Source organism: Falco rusticolus, chromosome 1 (genome assembly GCF_015220075.1).
Source record: "Falco rusticolus isolate bFalRus1 chromosome 1, bFalRus1.pri, whole genome shotgun sequence".
Lineage (NCBI taxonomy): Eukaryota > Metazoa > Chordata > Aves > Falconiformes > Falconidae > Falco > Falco rusticolus.
Genome location: NC_051187.1, coordinates 46,260,532 through 46,281,400, shown reverse-complemented (window position 1 = coordinate 46,281,400; position 20,869 = coordinate 46,260,532). Strand labels below are relative to the sequence as shown.

Here is a 20,869-nt window from a genome sequence, read left to right as displayed (position 1 = left end):
ATTTGGTCAGTTGCCACTATCACTGACTTTACACAAAATAACCCAAGCTTCCATGGAACATAATGGGCTAAAGTTAAAACATAAATAATAATTTTAATAAAATTATCTGTTTCTAGCAGGCACCTCATTTTTGTGTGTGTGTGAATGCAGTGTAATAACAGAAGAAAACAGGCACATTGGAATTTTACACCTACATCAGCGTAGGAGTCCAAGGAAACCATGAATTAGTTGTATGTCGGCTTGAGCAGGAATGTCAACAAACAGTCCAGGTTTCACAGGCAAAAGTATTTTAAATAATGTGCTGTGAATAATGATGTGATTCAATGCATTTTAAGTAGAGTATACTTGTTCAACTGTCAGACCTATCTGACAAAAACAGCTTTATAGGTATTCTGAAGTATGGACAAGAGAAGGCACCAGGTTATGGTGTAATGCTCCTCTTAAACCACCTTTTGCTTGAAGCTAAGACATAGATAGTTCAACCTGGGAAAAATTCAGGGAAAACACAATGAGATTTTCAAAATTTTACTTCAAATAATAATATTCTAGAAAATGTATTTTGCTTGGAGAAGAAACCTTTTTATTTATTTATCTCAAATATACGATACAGAGGTAGAGGGAAAAAAAATCCACTCAAATCCCTACAGGAGTAATTAACAGGGTGCTACTACGGAAGAGGAGTACATCACTTTCTGCTCATTGCTGAAAGTGTTTCTGCAAGGTAATTGTTCATATACACCCAGAAGACAGGGCCATTAAAGAACAGAGGACTATGACACCTATAGGGAATGTAAGACTCTCTTCAGAGAAGCATTGCTGTCTGCCTGCTCTGCTGTTTCTCACGCTGACTACTGTCTTATCATAACACACATCCTGTTTCTGCAGATGAACAAGAGAAGGCTTTGAAAGGAACAATGACAGCATTACTTTTTTTTTTTTTTTTTTTTTTTGCTATGGCTAGTTAAAAATCACCAGAAGGACTGCAGAAGCTAGAAGGTTTTGTGCTGGGCAGGTTCATTGAATTTGCTGAGCCCTGAGGATTCACAGAAGATTCATAAATACCAGTTTGGTTTTTATTCTTTCTTTATTTATTTATTTAATAAACTTTATTGTTGATTAAAAATAAGACTTTACTTTAGGGCTTGGGTTTGGTTTTGGTGTTTTTGCTTTGGTTTTCCTGGTTTTGTTTTGTCTGTTTCTTTCTCCTTGTGTGTGCAGTGTCTTTGCACTTTCCTGGAGGCTGTCTGAAACCCCTCAGAAAACAGCACATGCATTTCAGGTATTTCTTCTTCTGTCCTTTCTGCCACCAGGTCCCCAAGTCACACTAAGATTCCTACCAGTTAAAAAAACCTTCTGTTTTCAACTGAGCTGCAGTACAAGTAAAGTTTGGTCTATGTTCTGATTTATATTTAAATTTGGACTCATGAAAAATAACTAGATCAATATAAATGCATTAGAATAAATCCTTACAGGAAAAAAAACATTGCCTCTTACTTTAAGTATTAGTGTTGAATACTCGTTGAATGGCATTAATATAGTTGTAGGGGCAAATTCTAATACCAGGTTGGGACTGGGTCTTGGGCTGCTTGCTCTGCTCAGAGGCTGCACTTTTTTGAACAACAGAGAAGAGCATATTGGAATTTGCTGGTAATCCTGCCAGTAAGTACAACTGTTATTCTAACAAAAAGAAAGCAGAGAAGATGTGTGCCTTGGGGAGTAACTGGAAGATATCTTATGAAATATTTTAGCTTAGACTTCAACCCTTGATTAAAATGATGTAGGAAGGACAACTAGTACAGAAAGGATGCACTGACAGAGCATTCTCAACCTGTAGAAAACAATAAATATGCCCCTTTACCTTGAAGAGTTAGCTGTTTGGATAACTTCGGAGTGATATCAATTCCATTCTTCAGCCAACCAAGTTGTGGGTTGGGAATACCTTCAGCATGGCACCGCAGGCTAGCCGTCACCCCTGGCTCCCTTGCCTGGCTCTCTGGATAGACTCGGATGACTGGTGGAACTGAAGGCAGGAAAAAATTACAATTAGTAGAAAAAAAGTATTATTTTCATTTTAAGAAAAAAGAATTCTAAGCAATTCTGAAGGCTCCTGCAGCTATATATAACAACACACAGAGGTGGTATTAGTCACATATTCAGTGACATTTAATGCTGAACTCTATCACAGTAAATTTATGAAGCAGAAAGAATGTTCTGTGAGAAAATCCTCAATTCACTGCCTGTGGTATCAATGAAAAAAGCCTGAATTCTAATTCAATACTTTGGGATTAAGTACTAAGATTTTTATGTTTCCTTATATTTATTTATAAAATATGAATAGTGTACAACCAGTAAGTTATGATGTGATGTACAGAGATTGTAACTGCCCTGTTTTACAAACCCTTTCTTTAACACTTCATCCCCACCTTTCCCTGCATCCAAAACACCTATCAGCAATCCGTTTTACCTATACAAAACATTTAACCACAGAATCATGTAATAGTTGAAGCTGAAAGGGACATCCAGAGGTCATCTTTTCCAGTGCCCCTGCTCAACCAGGGTCCCTTAGAGCCAGTTGTCCAGGACCAAATCTAGGTTTTAGCCAGGCATCCTCAAACTTTAACCAGTGGGCTGGCAGGCAGATGAAGTGGCAGGCAGTCATCTGTGGCTGCTTGGTTTCCCCCCTCAGCCCCTGGTGGGGGGGGTGGGGGGGTAAGGGGGTTCTGTAAATACTGGGGGCTGGATTGAGGACCCTGGGGGGCCGTATCTGGCCCGCGGGCCGTAGTTTGAGGACCCCTGCTTTAGAGTATCTCCAAGGAGGGAGAGTCTACCACCTCTCTGGGTAACCCAAGCCAGTGTTTCATCACCCTTACAGTAAAAAAAAGTGTTTCCTGATGTTCACACAGAACCTCCTATGCCCAGGATACCATTTACCTTCTTTCACTACATAGGCACATTGCTGGCTCATGTTAAACCTGGTCCCCATCACGACCCCTAGGTCCTTTTTGGTCAAACTGCTTTCTACCTGGGTTGCCCTCAACATATATTCGTGCAATGGGATGTTTTTCCCCAGGTGTAGGACTTTGCAATTCTCCTTGTTGAACTTAATGACATTCCTGCCAGTTCATTTCTGCAGACTGACATGTTCCTTCTGAATGGCAGCATGACCCCCAGGGGTATCAGGCACTCCTAGTTTGATGTCATCTGCAAACCTGCTGAAGACACAACTCTGCCCCATCATCATGATCATAGAATCATTTAGGTTGGAAAAGACTTTTAAGATCATTGAGTCCAATCATTAACCGAACACTGTCAAGTCCATCACTTAACCATGTCCCTAAGCACCACATCTGCATCTCTTTTAAATATTCAGGGATGATGACTCCACCACTTCCCTGGGCAGCCTGTTCCAGTGCTTGACAGTACCCTTTCATAGGATTCATCAGGCTGGGCCTGATCCCCTGGTTGTCTTGTATGTGCCGCATGATAACACTGAAGATGATCTGCTCCATCACCTTACCCAGCACTGAGGTCAGGCTGACAGCCCTGTAGTTCCCTGGATCATTCTTCCTTCCCTTCTTTTAGGTGGGCATCACATTGGCTAACTTCCAATCAACTGGGACCTCTTTGGTTAGACAGAACTGCTGATAAATGATGAAAAGTGGCTTGGTGAGGACTTCTGCCAGCTCCCTCTGTTCTCTTGGGTGGATCCTGTCCAGCTCCATAGACTTGTGTGTGCCTACATGATGTAGCCAGTTGCTGATTGTTTCCCCTTTTGAATATGGAGGCTTCATTCTGCTCCCTGTCCTTGTCTTCCAGCTCAGGGGCTGGGTACCCAGAGAAAAACAGGTCTTACTATAAAAGACTGAGGCAAAGAAAGCATTAAGTACATCAGCCTTTTCCTCATCTTTTGTCACGTTTCCCTCTGCATCCAATAAAGGATGCAGAATCTCCTTAGCTCTCCTTTTGTTGTTAATGAATTTATAGAAACTTTTTTTATTGTCTTTTATGGCAGTAGTCATATTATGTTCTACTTGGGCTTTGGCCCTTCTAATTTTCTCACTGCATAACCTCATGACATCCTTGTAGTCCTGAGTTGCCTGGCCCTTCTTCCAAAGGTCATAAACTTTCTTTTTTTCCCTGAGTTCCAGACAAAGTTCTCTGTTCAACCAGGCTGGTCAACTTCTCCATCAGCTCATCTTTTGGCACACGAGGACAGCCTGCTCCTGTGTTTTTAAGATTTTCTTCTTGAAGAGTGCCTCCCTTCCTGCAGTTCTTTGCCCTTCAGGACTGCCTCCCAAGGAACTCTGTTAACCAGTCTCCCAAGGCCAACGTCAGCCCGCTCTCCAGAAGTCCAAGGTAGCAGTTCTGCTGACCTCCCTCCTTACTTCTCTAAGAATCAAAAACCTCTATCATTTCATGATCGCTATACCCAAGAGAGCCTCCAACTATCACATCACTCACAAATCCTTGACTGTTAACAAACAGCAGGTCCAGTGGGATGCCTTCCCCAGTTGATTCACTCACCAGCTGTGTCAGGAAGTTATCTTCCACTCCAGGAATCTCCTAGACTGTTTCCCCTCTGCTGTATTGTATTTCTAGCAGGCATCTGGTAAGTTGGAGTCCCCCATGGGAACAAGGGCTAGTATTATGAAAACTTCTACCAGCTGCTTAAGGAATATTTTGTTTGCCTCTCTGCCTCTTCATCCTAGTTGGGTGGTCTATAACAGACTCCCACCATGGCATCTGCCTTGTTGGCCCTCCCCCTGATTCTTACCCATAAACACTCAACTCTGTCATCACCATCATTAAGCTCTAGACAATCAAAACACTCCCTGACATACAGGGCTATCCCACTGCCTCTCCTTCCTTGCCTATCTCTTCTGAATTTATAGCCATCCACTGCAGCACTCCACCATATTTCCATGACAGCAACTATGTCATAGTTTTCCTCCTGCACGATGGTTTCCAGCTCCTCCTGTTTGTTGCCCATGCTGTGTGCTTGGGCATGGCCATTGGTGTGGATGCACTTCAGCTGGGCTACTGATCCTGCCACCTTACTGGGGGGAGAAGCCCTAATTCCTATGTGACCATTCTCAGACGCTTCCATGGTTTCTATCACACCAATAACCCTTGTGTTTTTGCTGCCACATGGATCTCCACCCCCTGCCTGCACTTAGACAGCAGACTGGAGGACCTTGCTAGCACACTACCCCTTGAACACTGGTATGCTGCCCCCAGGCTCATCTCTAGTGAGCCTGGTTTTATCCCCTTCCCCCTTCAAATCTAGTTTAAAGCTCTTTCAATGAGCCATGCTAACTCCTGTGCAAAGACCCTTTCCCTGCATTGAGACAGGGGTACCCCGTCTGTCACCAGCAGCCCTGGTGTCGTGTAGACCAACCCATGATCAAAAACCCCACAATTCTGCCGGTGACGCCGGGCTCGGAGCCAGGTATTGAGCTGCTGGCTGTTGCCGTTCCTTCCCTCACCATTCCCTGCAGCCGGCAGGACAGAGGGGAGCACAGCTTGTGCCCCCGATCCCCTCACCAGTCATCCCAAGGCCCTGAAGTCTCTCTTGACTGCTCTCGACTTCTCGTTGCAACTTCACCGCTGCCTACCTGAAAAACCAGTAACAGATAATTATCCAAGGGCTGTGCCAGGGTAGGAAGCTTTCTCCTCACACCTTTAATCCGGGCCCCAGGGACGCAGCAGACCTGCCCAAGAGATGGGTCTGGTCCGCACACTGGGCCATCTGCTCCCTTCAGAAGGGTCCCCTGTGACAATGGCCCGTCTGTCTGTCTTTATGGAAGCTGTTCTAATGTGGGGAGCAGGCTGACGTAACCATGGCGATACCTCCATGCTAAATGAACCATTACCCTCATTATTGTTTGGTTCTACTTACAGAACCTCACACTTACCAAGCGAGGGTGCTGGGAAGGTGGGGTGCAGGCCCTGTTCTCCTGGCCTGTTGGTAGCCCTCCCAGCTGCTGGTGCTCCCTGGCGTTCTCTTTTATACACCTGTGGGGGCTTGGCTGCCGTTACTCCTGGCCCTGTCTGAGTCCCATCAGCCACTGCCATGTAAGCCGGGGGCTCCTGGGGGCTCCCTTGGCTCCCCGATGTTCCCCAGTGCGGGGACCCCCTGCACACCATGCTAGAGCGCTGTGCAGCACCAGAGCTGCTCGCCTCAGCCGCCACCAGCGAGGATGTTACACAGCACCGAGTGCTGACATCACTTTTCCAGGGTTTGGAAACTTGCTGCGGAATATGCTTGCCAACTACAAACCTGTCTCATTCCACACGTCAGTATTGGCAGACAGAGGGCATACGATGTCACAACGCACATATTCCTATTGATAATCGCTGATTAAGCAAGATTTTAAAATCTTGCTGTATAGGTTTTTTTAGATGAATAACTATTGATTTTATCTTTAATTATGTACAGAGAGAACTTGCTTGAGGTTGTTTCTAACAATAAAAAGAATTAACTGTAATGAAGGTTAAAGAAGTGTATTTCCTATTCTCCAAAGTTTTGTTTAAAGCAGCTTTAAAAATGTGGAATACTTAGTTGGTGTCACAAAACACAGCTGGGTAGAGGATGAAGTATCAGTTGATAATGAAAGAAGATAACAAGATCAAAAATTAACTGCACCTATTTTGGCATGAGATTAGATATTTTCAAATGCTATCCAACCGTTTACAAGAAATGTCCCAGCATGCTGTCCTATTAGAGCACAGAAATGCCTGAGATTTTCTACGTTGCAAGAAATACACAAGTGTACTGTGTCTCAGATAGGATGTAAAAATCAGTCCGTTTCAGGGATATTTTAAACCCAGTTAGAGATGAGGGTCTTTTCAAATAACATACATGGAAAATTACACATAATCCCAATGTGCAAAGTGCAAAAATACAATTAAAGAAGATGGAGGAAGATTAAAAATGTGAAAATTATGGCTGCTAATTCTTTAGACTACCAGCTGAGAGCAAAGGCACATAAAAATCAGGGATTACAGGTTTGTATTGAGTTTTTGGAAGGGACTTTGCTTTTACAGACACAGATCTCTACTTTTCATTTCAAGCATGACATTCCCATTCCTGCTTCCCTTCTATTTCTTCCGTGTTCTGTGTCCCTTCCCGCAGGATTTGTGTTCCATACCCAGACCTTGCCTTCCCTGCTGTGTTCCTCAGACCGAGCCTCACTCGGCCTGAACCTCTGTCAGTACCTCTGCTGACAGCCTTATTCTGCCACACTTCCCAGGGTCCAAATTTCATGTCTGCCCTGATCAGCATTTCTTGACAGAAATTATACCCCCTGTTGCAGATTCCCCACTGCATCAAAGCCAAATAGTTTATTTCTCTACCTTGCCTTGAGGAGCAAGAAGCTGCTTCTCCTTGGAGACACAACTGCTGTCATTTAATACTCTCAAGCATCTCAGCAACACAACATTTAGGCCTAACAGCAAGGCATTGCAACTCACTGCATTCTAACTGCATAGGATCTTTCTCATCTTTTTTGTGCCAGTGAACTGTTCTCATTGCACAGAAAATCTTATGGGTATTTAACTATCACTCCTTGACAGACTTTTACTGAGTGTGCATAAAAAGAAAATTTTTATTAGTTCAATTCTGGTGAATTTTCATAGAATATAAAAAAAAAATATCTATTAGTTCACCATCAGGAAAAGGCAGAAGATACTTTTAGGGCAACTTTACTCTTAGCAAAGTTCTAGCAAATACTGTAACTGTTATCAAATACTTCCTAAACAAACAAAATCAAACCCTGCATCACAAGATGCTATTGTTGCTAAATTAACTATCAATGGTCAGGATATGGGAAGGTGAGGACCTGCTCAAATGAAATCAAGTCTAAGTTTTCTTCTACTATCTCATATTTCTGTAGTAGATCTTGTTCTCTTTAGCAATGTTTTCCCACACACAGAGGTACCTGTGAATGACAGTTTATTTCTTGCCCTCTCTTTCCTCCATTTGCTGCCATTTCCTACTTTCATCAGCAAATCTATGTCTGATAGGTTAAGTATACAATTAGAAAAGTTTTTGAACCCTTGTTTTGCATTGTATTTTTTTATTTTATATTACCCTAGAGCCTACCTTTAATATGCCACCAAGAACCATTCACCTGAGGCATGCAGGCAATTAAAATATTACTGCAGTGTGGGCTCAGTTTAAAAAGTTAATTTGATATGATGGGTTTGATGTAAACTCTTTGGGTTCATTTAAATCACTTTTTTGTGTAACTGACCATAAATATTACCAGAAAGAAAATTTTAATTACACAAATAATGTGATTGCTTATGCTGACTTTCAGAGAGGTATGTTCTCATATCTTAATCTAAAGCAGCCTACTTACCTCTTTATGAGGGTTCATTACATAGGTTAAAAAGAGAGGGAAGGAAAGACACTGCATGACTGCATTTAGCAGAATCATGTATAATACATAATTGAATGGATCTGTACATCCCTTATAATTTAGTTCAGAAAGCCATGTGAGACTGTTGGTTCCACATATGGTGAATATGTAACTATTCAATACATCTTAAATTGCTATAAACCCCTCTAAAGATTATTTCAGTCTGGTATAGGTTGGGGGGAGGGCAGGGAGAAGAGAGAAAATAGTCTGTTCAAGCTGTCTGGAGTCAGGGGAGAATGCACGTGTTTAAGAAACAAACATAAGATATATAGTGAGCTAGGTTCTTCTATTACTGTATATGATAACTCTTCTTTTTGATAAAGCCGAGATACTTTGTTTGGAAAAACAAAGGTGGTAAACAATTCTTCAGACACTATGACTCAATGATTTATAGCTGGCTAGGCGTCCTTTCTTCACTTTAAGGTACCAAAACTGTTGGCCTTTTGTCTTGGAACTAAGGTGGGGATAATTCTTTTCACCTCTCTGCAAAGAACTTGCCTTGTAAACCAATGTGAAAGCTCAGGAGTAGGATACCATTGTTAATATATAAACAGAAAGGAAAATGTCACATCGGTGCTATGTATATATTAAGCCGATTTGTAACATACACCATAAACGCATATCATTTTTAGAGAGGGTTGAATTTAAGGCGGTCTTCTTTTTTCTTTGTAATATGGTTAATGATATTTTGTTTATCGAGAAAGAGCTTCCCAACAGTGTAATTCTTCAAATTTATACTTTTAAAAATCTAGGCTATGACACATAAAAGCTTGTAAAACAGCAAAACTGAGTTATAAAAAGTTAGTATTTAAACTCCTCTAGGTATCACGTCTATAACTGCCAATGAGATCAATAATATAACATCTCTGGTTATGGATAGCATAGATCTGTAACTCGATAAACATAAAGTTAATGAGAAAACACAAACTTTCTAGGTATTTCAGGTTTTTCAATAGCAATTTTCAAGACTTTGAGTCAGATGTAGATACCATGTTTGTGTAATCCCAAGAACTGTAATAACAAAAAGATCGATTATTTTTAATAATGCTCTTTTAATTAATTTAACCGATAACATAAACATAAGGGAAAAAAATCTGGTTTTATTATTCAAAATGTTTTTTCACTTAACTGATGTATAAGGTTCCATTGTCCTAAATAGCTAACATTAACATATGACATGCTTAACCGAATATGTTAATACCAAAGGGCATTTTAGAGACAGGTGGCCCCCTACCAAATACAACAACCCATATCACAAGAATATCTGAGTTTCTTACATATTTCTTGCTCTGATCACTGTTTACTACTTTGTTTAGAAGAACTTTACCAGCATTCCCCTATAAACTTTTAAATGGCTGCTGCAGAAAAAAACAGAGGCTAATAAGTATAGGGGTAATGATACAAATCCTTCTGAAATTCAAATTAAGACAGATTTTAACAAATTATGGACTTACTATTATAAATATTTTTTGGAAGACTGAACTACATAGCTCTTTTTTTTTCAGTGATACTAAGACCATCACATGCACCTATCATTATCTGAGAATAGACTTTCTAATCCATGGGATTTATGACATGTGATGTCAAGAACACTAAAGGAAAAATACGTAATGAAATGGATTTCAATATCACAGATATATGGTGAAAAAAGTAAAAAATAAAAATGACAGGCTCAGATTCATATAGTCATATAGCCTCAGAATCATTTAGTCAAAAAATGATACACTTTGAAAGTTTCTAAGTATTATGTAAACTCTAATGCTTAGCGTTTAATGAAAGAGTTACTCCTGCCCTATTAAAACTTTGGTTTTGGTTCTTTTTTTAATATTTTTTACGAAAAAGGATTAAATAACAATTTATTGTAATATTGTTTGCAACAGTTACTTTACCATATTATTTGTATAAGATTAGACTGAATTTTCTCACCATAAACCATGTCTTTTATAGTGCGCATTATCTGTATTGTTAAGACTCCAAAGGAAGCTCATTATTCTTTACTACTGTACCAGTCAATTCAAAACTCAAAAAATTCCTGAAGATTTTAATCTTAAAGAAAAATAAATAAAAATTATATATATTTAATATATATAATATAATATATATACATAATATATAAAAATATAGTATTAGCAAACTAGTTGCTGTAAAATATAGTTTTTTTCCTAAAAATATACAGATTTACACAAATGGAAATAAAGAAAGAACATAAAATCCAGTTACATTGTTTTCATTGAACCTTCACACTGGATCTTTGTGGTCAGTGAAGCTTCAATTATCACATAAACCTTTTGTCTGACTCTCTTGTTAATAGAAATATCATAATATTAATTAGTCATTATCAAAGCTACAAGCACTGACCATCATGCCTGTGCTTTGGAGGAAGATTACTGCTTAGAAGTACAGATCTAAACTGTGGAAGAGCGTTCTTTTTGATTTTTAATCTCAATGGTTTTCACTCAGTTTATCCACAATATGCCAAACAAATGATCCTATTGCTCAAAGGGACTTCTTTCCCCTTTTCCTTGCTCCCCAAATACTCAGCATCCAAAATCATGTTGGAAGGTACCACTCCAGTGCTGACTTGTGGAACAGCAGCTCTCTGAGCAGAGCAAACATGGTCTGTCAATTTGTTAGACAACTTTAAGTTTATATGAATGATAAAAAGGAGTAACAGTAGTGATTGCCTTTGGCACCACAAAGGTTTACAGTGGTTTCCAGATGAAAAATACAATTTTCTGACAGACACGCTGTCACCAGAAAAATCTGCAGTTGTCCTTCACCTCTCTCAAATTATGCTTCTTGGTTTTCTAGTCTCAGAGAAAACTTTCTCCAACTTAAGTGGAGTTTTACCTCATTGTGTGCTGAACTAACAGAAACATGAAGAATCATAGTATTTTAACTGTTCCAATGCACCTCTTCAAGATTATTAACACATTGAGATAGGCAGGGAACCTGCCAAGAATATTATTTTTTTTTAATAAATTAGGGTAAAGCACACATAAAACAGAGGAGGAGAAAGCTGGTCAAGGACCTTCTATTGTGCTCAATCACCAATTATTCTGCTATGTCTGCAGGAATTAAAATATGAGTAAATGACACTTCAGTCTTGTCTTACTTTAGCCAGTATTTTCTACCTGACCTTTTAAATAACTCAAAACAATCTCTCAAGAAAAATTTGAAGGAGCAAAAGATGTTGATGCCATGTATTGGCTCACGGAGGACACTCCATTTACAAGTGTTGGAGGTCAGGAGGGTAAGACACCAGAAAAAAAATATTTTAGAGAGATGGATGGACCAATACTTTAAGCCAATTTCCTGGAGAAACACAATGGCAGAGACAACATGTTAAGAAAACCACAAACCACCACTAAACATCAAAGTATTTTGAAGTGTGAAAAATATTAACAACAGAAAGTCAAATAAAAAGGCTATTGGAAGAAGAATGAATTGTATTAAAGGACAAAGTAATTTGGAAGCTGCATTTGGTGTGAATATCAATGAAAGATATTCATATCAGAAATTATTTCAGCATTTTTGGATAAGACATGTCAAGAAAAGTCATTTATAGTAGGGATTTATGCAACTGACTAACAATTAAAAAACACCAAAAGAATGACGACAACTGCAGTGGCGAAGAAACTATAGAGTATGCTTCAAGAGAAAGTTAAAGCCTGCTAACGCAAAGGAAATTTGCAGGAGAATATTGAGTGCAAACATGATTCTGGAGAGGATTAAATATCAAAATGGAATGACAAACACTGGTAGTTTACTGCAGAAAGGTAGACTTAAGAGTCAAAGATAAATATGAACATTGAAATAACAGGAAGGCACAAGGTCACTCACAAAAATAAGACATTAAACCTCACTGGGGATAAAGTACACTTGGACACTTCATCAGTGGAGATCAATTGCTTAGAATAACTTAGGAAAAAAATTACATCTGGGAATAAAAGCTAGGAGAGGGTACTATTGGTCAAGAGAAGGGACAGGCCTGTCTTCAGTAACCATTGCAGTCAAGTATTGTCCAAGTACAGAGTTGAGGAAAGTGGTTCTTAAAACTTGAACATATGTAGGAAAATGTAAAGATGAAGATTTCAAGTCCAGATACCTCAAGTTCATCTACTAAAATGGTTAGATTTCAAAATAATAAATGTGAATTTAGAAGCCTACATCAATTACAATACTTTCAGGGTAGTGCATTTTTTAAATCTTCTATTAAATGCAACATTCTTAACACAAGAGACCTATGCACTTAATTTTTCCAATCTCTTCTCCAGAATTGCTAAATTAAGGTGAAAAGCTACTTCATCTCTATATATCTATATTTATATATAAGCCTACTTATTATTCTGCAGATAACATACTGAAAATCCTCACAGGTGAAAAGTTCGTAGTGCAGAATAAGTCCTCTGGACTACCTTTAATCCTTTTAATAACTATTATTCATATGGAAAGAATAAATGAAAAATATTATACTTTATTGTTTTGTAAGGTTATTGATAGGAGAATAATAAGGAAAAAAATGAATCTCTTTTTCTGTTAAGCTGTAACACAATATAAAAAAAAGTAAAACAGCAACAACAGATCTGTTTAACAAAATCTAAATCCAAGCCTCTTATGACTTGGTAATTAGAACATTTTTCCTTACCATTCACTTGGAGAATATGAGTTTGATAGAGCTTATCATAGCCATCAGCAAAGCAGGTGTAATTTCCCATATGAGTTGTGGTTACCTTAGTAATGTACAAGGACCCATCATCTCCAAAATCCTACCGGGAAAGATTAAAAACAAGGTTATCATAATTATGCCTGCATTCCTACATTAATTATGCTCATCATCTTGGCAACAAAGCTGTGATGCAAATATCAAGCATTGCAAATATTAACTAGAATAGCTGACAGTAATCTGAAACCCAAACATTGTATTTGTGAGTGGTGGAGTTGTTTGATCTTGCCACGTATATTGTGTCTGTAAAAGAAAATACAACTTTTATTTTAGCAACCAGTTAAACTCTGCAGAAGCAACACAACTGTTTGTTTAGTTTGATAGTTATTTGCAGCAGAAAAGCTGTTTAGGACTGGATCTGATCAAATAGAAAAACTAAAGCTTTGCACAATTTAACAAGGTAAATGACATCCTGTGGAAGCGTGGTCATCCTTTAAAATGAACAGATACACAGGAAAAAAAATTCTTACTCTTTCTTCAATTTAAATCATAATTTTTAACTCCACCCTTTTATATATCTTTAATTGGCATATGGGTTCCACTGGATTAAAGTGCAAAATTTGACCTTCATTTAAATTCCCAGTCCAATTTTAATTAATACAACATAATTTAAAATTTACAACCAGTTGTAAACTATGCCAATTATTGTAAAAATGCATGGAACACTAAATAGTGGTTTATTTTTCTTTTTATTTTCATGTCTGCAAGTCACTGCAATAATAATCCTAGTCTAGCTTCTTCCTATGTCTCATATTCTGAAGGGCTTGTAGAAATCCTGCTAGAAATTGTTTTTTCTAAATTCTATTTCATGATTTACTTTTTCAAGGACACTTCTTGACCGTTAGTTTCTTTTCAATTTCACCTTCCAATCTTTTTATTATTACATATGCAGTGTAATTACACAAACCAGCAATTATTTGAGCAAAGACTATGAAATAGAAAGGTAAAAGTCTGAAAAATGTCTTCCAGCCTCATAGATGTTTCTGCTGTAAAATATATAAATCAGAAATTAGAGTGCATAAATTAAGACATAAAACACGCAAAACAGTCAGCTCCATACTAGGAAAAAGTATGCTGTATCTTCTATAGTATGTAGGTCAGCCCCTGTTCCTGAAGGGAACCCATGTGCTATAATTGTATGCCTAACCCTAACAGTCTATTCTTATGTATACAGTCGTCTTTTTATTTTTATCCTAAACTTATTCATGGTCCTCTTACAGACATTTTATACACCTTAATGCAAACAGCCTTTAAAATCTGTAAATGAAGTTTGTGATTCACTACAGGATACAGTACTGTAAAGTATAGAGATATACAGATTATAATTAAATGCCATATTCACACACACACAGAGGCTTACACACAGAGGCCGAAGTATCCAACAGGTGTCCAATTCATTAGACTAGGGATAATCACCAAGCTACACCATCTACAGGTCTCATTAGATTCTGTGACTCATTACAGGAGCACTAGTTTCGCAAATGCTTTTCGAGGTTCTGGGACTACTGAAGGCAGGGGTTACGGTAAGGACCACGGCAAAGGAGACTTCAGTACATCAGCCTCTTTCCGTTGTCACCATGTCCCACGCCCGCTCAGCAGCAGGCTCCTGTTTCCCTACTCTTCCTCTTGGTGCTGACAGAGCCCTGAAGCCCGGTGGAAGCCCTTCCTGTCCCTCACCAGATTCAGCGCCGCCAGGGCATTGTCTTTCCTAATCCTGCACATTCAAGTAGTGACTCCACGTTCTTCCTGGATCACCTGTCCTTGCTTCCACCCTTCTTCCTTTTTACCTGTGTTCTGTCAGGAGCTCCTTGGTCAGTAATACAGGCCTTTGGCTGCCTCGGACAGACCATACTTGAACACAGAGCAGATAACCCTTGAAAAATTCACCAGCTCTCTTAGACCCCTCTTCTTTAAAGCACGGTCTCTATCGGATTCTTCCAAGCACATTCTTGAACAGGCTGAAGTCTACTCTCCTGAAGACCAGGGCTGTGCTCCTGCATTTTGCCTTGCTGCCTCCTCTGAGGCTCCTTGACTCTTCCCATCTCACTGTCACTGCAGCCAAGGTTGCCCTGACCTTTACATCCCAACCATCTCCTCCTTATTTGATTCTTCACAAATTTTGTAACCTTCTTTGTAAATTCCTCAAATGCACAGAACAGTCTAACAAAAGATTTTAAAAAACATAAACTCAGCTGTAATACCTCACTCAGGGCACCTGTAAGCTGCACAATAAAAGAACTTTGATAAAAAAGTATTACCATATGCTGCCTTATTCTTACATTCTCTCCTTTGAAGGTTATCATGACAAAATACTGGGCCAGATTAACCTCTGGTCCATTATGACTATCCTTATATATTTTCCACGATCTCACCTACCACTTCTCCAATTTATTTGGATTAATTTTTTTTCAGTTCCCACTTCCCAATTTTTCTTCTTTCCCAGAGAACATAATCTTAATGATTTTATGTTCATATTTCACTCAAGCTGCCTTTCCCTATAAGACCTCCAATCAGTAAATTTTTCTGGTTTATTTTGTTAAATATACTCAAAATACTATTCAGAAGACTTATGTCTCACTGTATTACTTTGCCCAAAGGGGTTTGGGCAACTAAATTTCACATTGCACATGTGCTTCAGATCATTCTGCTAGTTGCTCACTAAGAGAAGAAAATAACCCATTGTAAAAATTAATCCATCTGGTAAGACTCTCAGTAACTTGCCTTTCTCAAGGCAACTATCACTTTCTGTACTAGCACTTCAGTTACACAGACAGTATTTCTACCAAATCTTCAATATGCCATTCCATGTTACCATTACAAAATCAGAAAAGAACCCCCCTTAACATTTACTTTTCAACTTTGATTATGTGAATCAACTCAACTAGATTTCCCTTCAGAAATCCCCATGAAAGTAACAAAAAATGTTCCTAATTGGATATTTATCTTTATCTCTTTCTTAAGTGTATAAAGAAGTAAATTCAATTAACTTTCCACCCTTACTAGCTAAACACGTTTTCAAAGTGTTGCTCTTCAAGTTACGACCAAAAGAATGAAGAACAGCTGTTCAAAAGAACCACACTAGCGGTACTTACATTTTATCTAGCAAATGGGTAATATTATTGCTGTCTACATTTTTTTTGCCTAATCTCTGCCACTGTGAACAAAACAGGACATTGGATGGAGTGTATTAACATTTAGCTGCTACAATGAAGTCAAGACTAGTTTAATTTAACATTCCTTATTTAAATTATTAGATATGCTTTGAAGCACGCTTACCTATTCCAGGCCTTTGAGTGATTCACTGTGGTGTGATGATACCTTTAGGTACCACAGTGATTTTCTAAGTAAACTGATGTCTGTGCTACGGCTTCTCCCTTCTTTTTCATAGAAACCATGGATAAAATACCCCTATGGTTATTTTACTGAGACATCAGTATTCCAGCAGGATTCCCACATGACATCACTTGCTTTTTTAACAACAAAACAAATGTCCCTAGCCTACTGTTATACTGAGTTCAATGTTTGTCTTGTTAATTAAAGCAAACAATTCAATAAAACAGAGCAGTATTTGGAAAGGGATGGTGAAGCACAAACAGCATTCTTTGACACTGAATGTTGACATATATTTAGTGTTTTATAAAATAACTTCCAAGTCACTGAAAAAATCTGCATCTATAGAGACACACACAAGCATCATTGAAGCAGAGCCTTCATACATCAACTGCAATAAGTATAGAAAAGGGTTTGGTTTTTTCCTTTTGAAAAAATATTTGATGACCCTAAAAACACTGCTACAGGCTCAATTTTTGTTAAATAGCCTACTGATCTAATAGAAATGGCAAAGCACTTCTACAATTACATTCAGAAATTGTAATTATTTTTGTTATGCATAAAAAAATAGAATTGAACAATTATTTTAACAATGATTCCATTGCAACTCTGTTCTGTTGAAGGACTTGACATTTAAGAATCATGATATGTGTCATGAATAACGAATACAGGAATATGGAAAGAAAACATTCATTTGACAGTGAATCTTTGCTTAGTTGTCTTAGTGTTAATACAACAGATACCTAAAGGTGATACTTGTTTTTAAATCAACAATTATTTCCTTTGGTTTTATAAGTTGCTGTCATAATGCTAATGCTTTGCATATGAGAAAGTTTATGCTCATCTGCCTGCCCTTCCTAACAGCCTTACAAAGGCTGTTGCCAGCTCTCTCCCCACAGGAGAATGTATGACAAAACAGACTGCTTGAATTTGTTCATTATCATAGAAACTAAGTGGTTTTCTTACACAATAGTCAATTTATTGTCAATATATTGCTGTCTTTTTTTTTCCTTTAGCTAAAACCCCTCTATACTCCAAATCTTGAGTATTTTTTCATTTAGAGATCACAACCTTCTCCCAAAAAAAACATCTCCCTCAAAATGAAAAATGGCATGTCTTCATTTGCCTTTTGACTCAGTGCATCCACACAATTCCCTGCCAAAATCTCATTTGTAATGTCTTGTAGCGTGTAACAGAGAATTTAGTTCAGAGAACATAAGTCCAGAAAACTGAATTGGGAATGCATTCTAGATTTAGGTGGTCTGAAGCCATTACACACAAAATTGACAAAAGATGTTTAAAATATTTTTTTTTTTAAATCAGAGAACATTGTTATTCCAAATAAGAAGGTCTAACTCCCTCACAACATAACTTTTGATCCAGTGCTTAGAATCCCAAATCAGATATAGGTATGCCAGAGTGAAATCATTAACATACATAATTCAAATTAGGGCTTGGTACCTTAAGTTTTCCACTTTTCTGAGTGACCCAAAGGGTTCATCTTGAACTCAAAAAATAGGAAATATTTTCTTTCTGAGGTTTTGGGTTTTTGGTTTGTGGTTTTTTTTGGTTGGTTGGTTGGTTGGTTGGGTTTTTTTGGTGGCTTCTTTGTTGGGGTTTTTTTGTTTGTGTTGGGTTTGTTTGGGGTTTTTTTTATAATTTTTTTTGTTTGGTTGGTTTTGCTGTTTGTGGTGGTGATGGTGATTAATTATTTTTTACTTGTAATTTTTCAGACTCGATAATATCTTTCTGACCTGCATTTCAGCCTCAGCCTTTCCCATGAAGATCCAAACTTTTTATAAAACTGAACATACTGTATTTAAGAGAGCTACGAACTGGTTAAGAATCTTGTTTTGAAATCTCTCCTCTCTAAGCTCAGTTTCTGGCAGTCGATGCACTCTGTGTGTGCTTCCAGGAACACCAGTGAGCACCAGAACCTCGGCACCGATACACAGTAGAAGGTGATGGTTAGCACCAAAGTTGACACTTACACACTTCCGCAGCACTGATCTTATGGGGCCTGTTTCGTGCAGGTCAGAAAAAACAATTGATACAATCTTCTCATGGCCTTAAAATTTTCAACTTCTAAAGAACTGAAAAATATTAATCTTAACTCTAAAATTCCACACCTTTGGGAAGGAAAGAAAAAAGCAAAAGAAAAAAGAAGAGATAACAAGGACAATAAAGAAAAGGAGGAATGAGGACATGAGAACTGGAGATGTGAATCCTTAGCTATATTATGCTAGAAAAAACATGAGACAAAAAAATGAGCTTACTGGGTCCTTAATAAATGGAATTAGCAAACATGAAGTATTTTGAATTAACAGCTTTTAGATTAAATATGAAACTTCTATTTCTATTTGCGTTCTTTGGCAAACCTACAACGAAGAAGAAAATTACATTGGTTGGTATCTTTTTTACTGATGGTTAATAATGTAAACACTGTAACCCTGTTATACTAGCTCAGCAATAATGACAACACAATTTGGGTAAGGAATTTCCCCTCATCGTTTTTAAAGGGAAATCATGATATTTTTTTTATGGGAAATAGGGAAAAAAAATCATCAGTCTCTGAACTGATCAGGAGAATTATTTTCACTTAAGAATTAAAATATTGCACTGGTCTGCTAAGGGAAAGCTGCCTCAATAATTGCAGCCATCTAGGTATTTTTGAAACAACTGTCGTTTGCTTGTAAAAGACAGCCAGTAAACATAATCACCTTTTTTTCCTGTACACCTCCCCACAGTTTCTGTATTTGACTTCAGTCAACTTATGGAAGTACCAATAATACTAATGTTGCATTTTCGTTCATATTTTACATAATTATTTTTCAGTATCTGTAATGTACTTCATTACTACAAGGGCACAGAAAGCAAATAATATTTTGAAGGGAACATTTTTTTAAAAAAATTATTAATGTATGCTTGGTTTGCTGGGTAAATTCGTCTCAGACTTTACATGCTAATGTCAATGTTACAACTCTGGTTTGCTATTGCATGTCAGAAAGAACTTAAATTCCATGAAGAAATCGGAGAATAACTGCATTTGGCACTAATCCAAGATTCTTTTAGCTTCCCCAATAGCTCAAGAGGGAAAACAAACCCTAAATTTCCTAAGCACATATTTTGCATACCTTCTCTGAATCTCCTATCTTACAACTGCAATAAGAACAAAACATATATCTCGTGTAAAACCACTAGTTGCAGAACCAGCCTGATAGAAAACTGTAAATCAATTAAAAGCTCAAAGAAAGACCGCAGTGTAATACAGTAAGTAGTAGCACAGCATATACAGTAGGCCAGGGTCTTAAAAGAAACTCTGTTCTGAAGAATGTAACGCCAGACAGCAGTCTGTGGTTATTAATGCAGGCTAACTTGAGTCAAGGGAAATTAATCTTCCTAAGCTTCTTTTATAGTCAGTTGCAAGAGGTAAAGGTAGCAAAATCCTTTCACGGGACAGTTCAGTGGGTCTGTCTGCTCACTGCTTTGAGTTACTGTCTACCTCTTTCTTGCTGACCACAGAAATAAGCTTCCTAGATATAATTAGACATCAGAAGTATTTCATTGCTCTGTGTTTCTTGACACTGGGGAGACAGTTACAAAAGCTGTTTTTCAGCACAGCACGGTAGCCTCACCAGCATCACTCTACTGCCAAGGGGAAAAAAGGTGATCGTGCAGTGATTTAGAACACCCTCACTACTGCTCAGACTTTGAGGAAGCCTTCATGCATATCATCCTAAGCCTGCCTTACAAACGGTCAATGCAGAGATCACCCTCTATTATGTCTTCCTACAATGAGACTTTGTAATGCATGAGTCCTGGCCATCACTTGTATTGAACTGGATTTGTCCATATTCAGCAGGTCTGAGAAAAAGATTATTTCTCTGACTATACATGAATAGAAAAACACTGTACCTACTTAAATAAGTAGAGCTGTATGATTTTCCCTTTATTCTCTTGGATACAGTAAGGAAGGACTGCAGTTTCACTTCATGAGGAAATAGTAATATCCCATAAATAGTAACATCCCATAAATAGTAACATCCATTATTCTATGAAAAACATGCTGCAAGCTTTGTGCTACTCAGACAATGTCAGTTGATTAAAAAAACAGTTCTGCTATTTTAAAACCTAATAAAATTACAAGCTTCCTAACAATCTGAAGAGGGATGACACAGGAAAGCACCATAAAACCCTTCACTCCTAGATCATCAGTGAGAATAAAAACTTAATTTTATACATAGTCGCGTAAAAAGAATGTGGATCTTGTAAACAGGAGATATGAACTAGACATAAGTGACAGCTTTGCCAAAGTACTAGAGCTCGTGAGGCTAGCCATAAAACATCACTAACATTTTACTTCCCCAAAAACTCTGTAACTTTGTGCTAT

General features: G+C 38.0%; 1 protein-coding gene across 4 annotated transcripts in view; it reads right to left on the bottom strand.

The window, feature by feature from the left end:
* Positions 1-20,869, bottom strand: part of FSTL5 (follistatin like 5) — a 322,446-nt gene that overhangs the window by 69,080 nt on the left and 232,497 nt on the right. For all 4 annotated transcript variants that reach the window (XM_037377605.1, XM_037377621.1, XM_037377613.1 and 1 more), the window contains exons 8-9: positions 13,072-13,192; positions 1,859-2,020 (exon numbers count right to left, since the gene is read on the bottom strand). In XM_037377605.1, the coding sequence (XP_037233502.1) occupies positions 1,859-2,020; positions 13,072-13,192 (283 nt within the window). The remainder of the gene's footprint in view (positions 1-1,858; positions 2,021-13,071; positions 13,193-20,869) is intronic.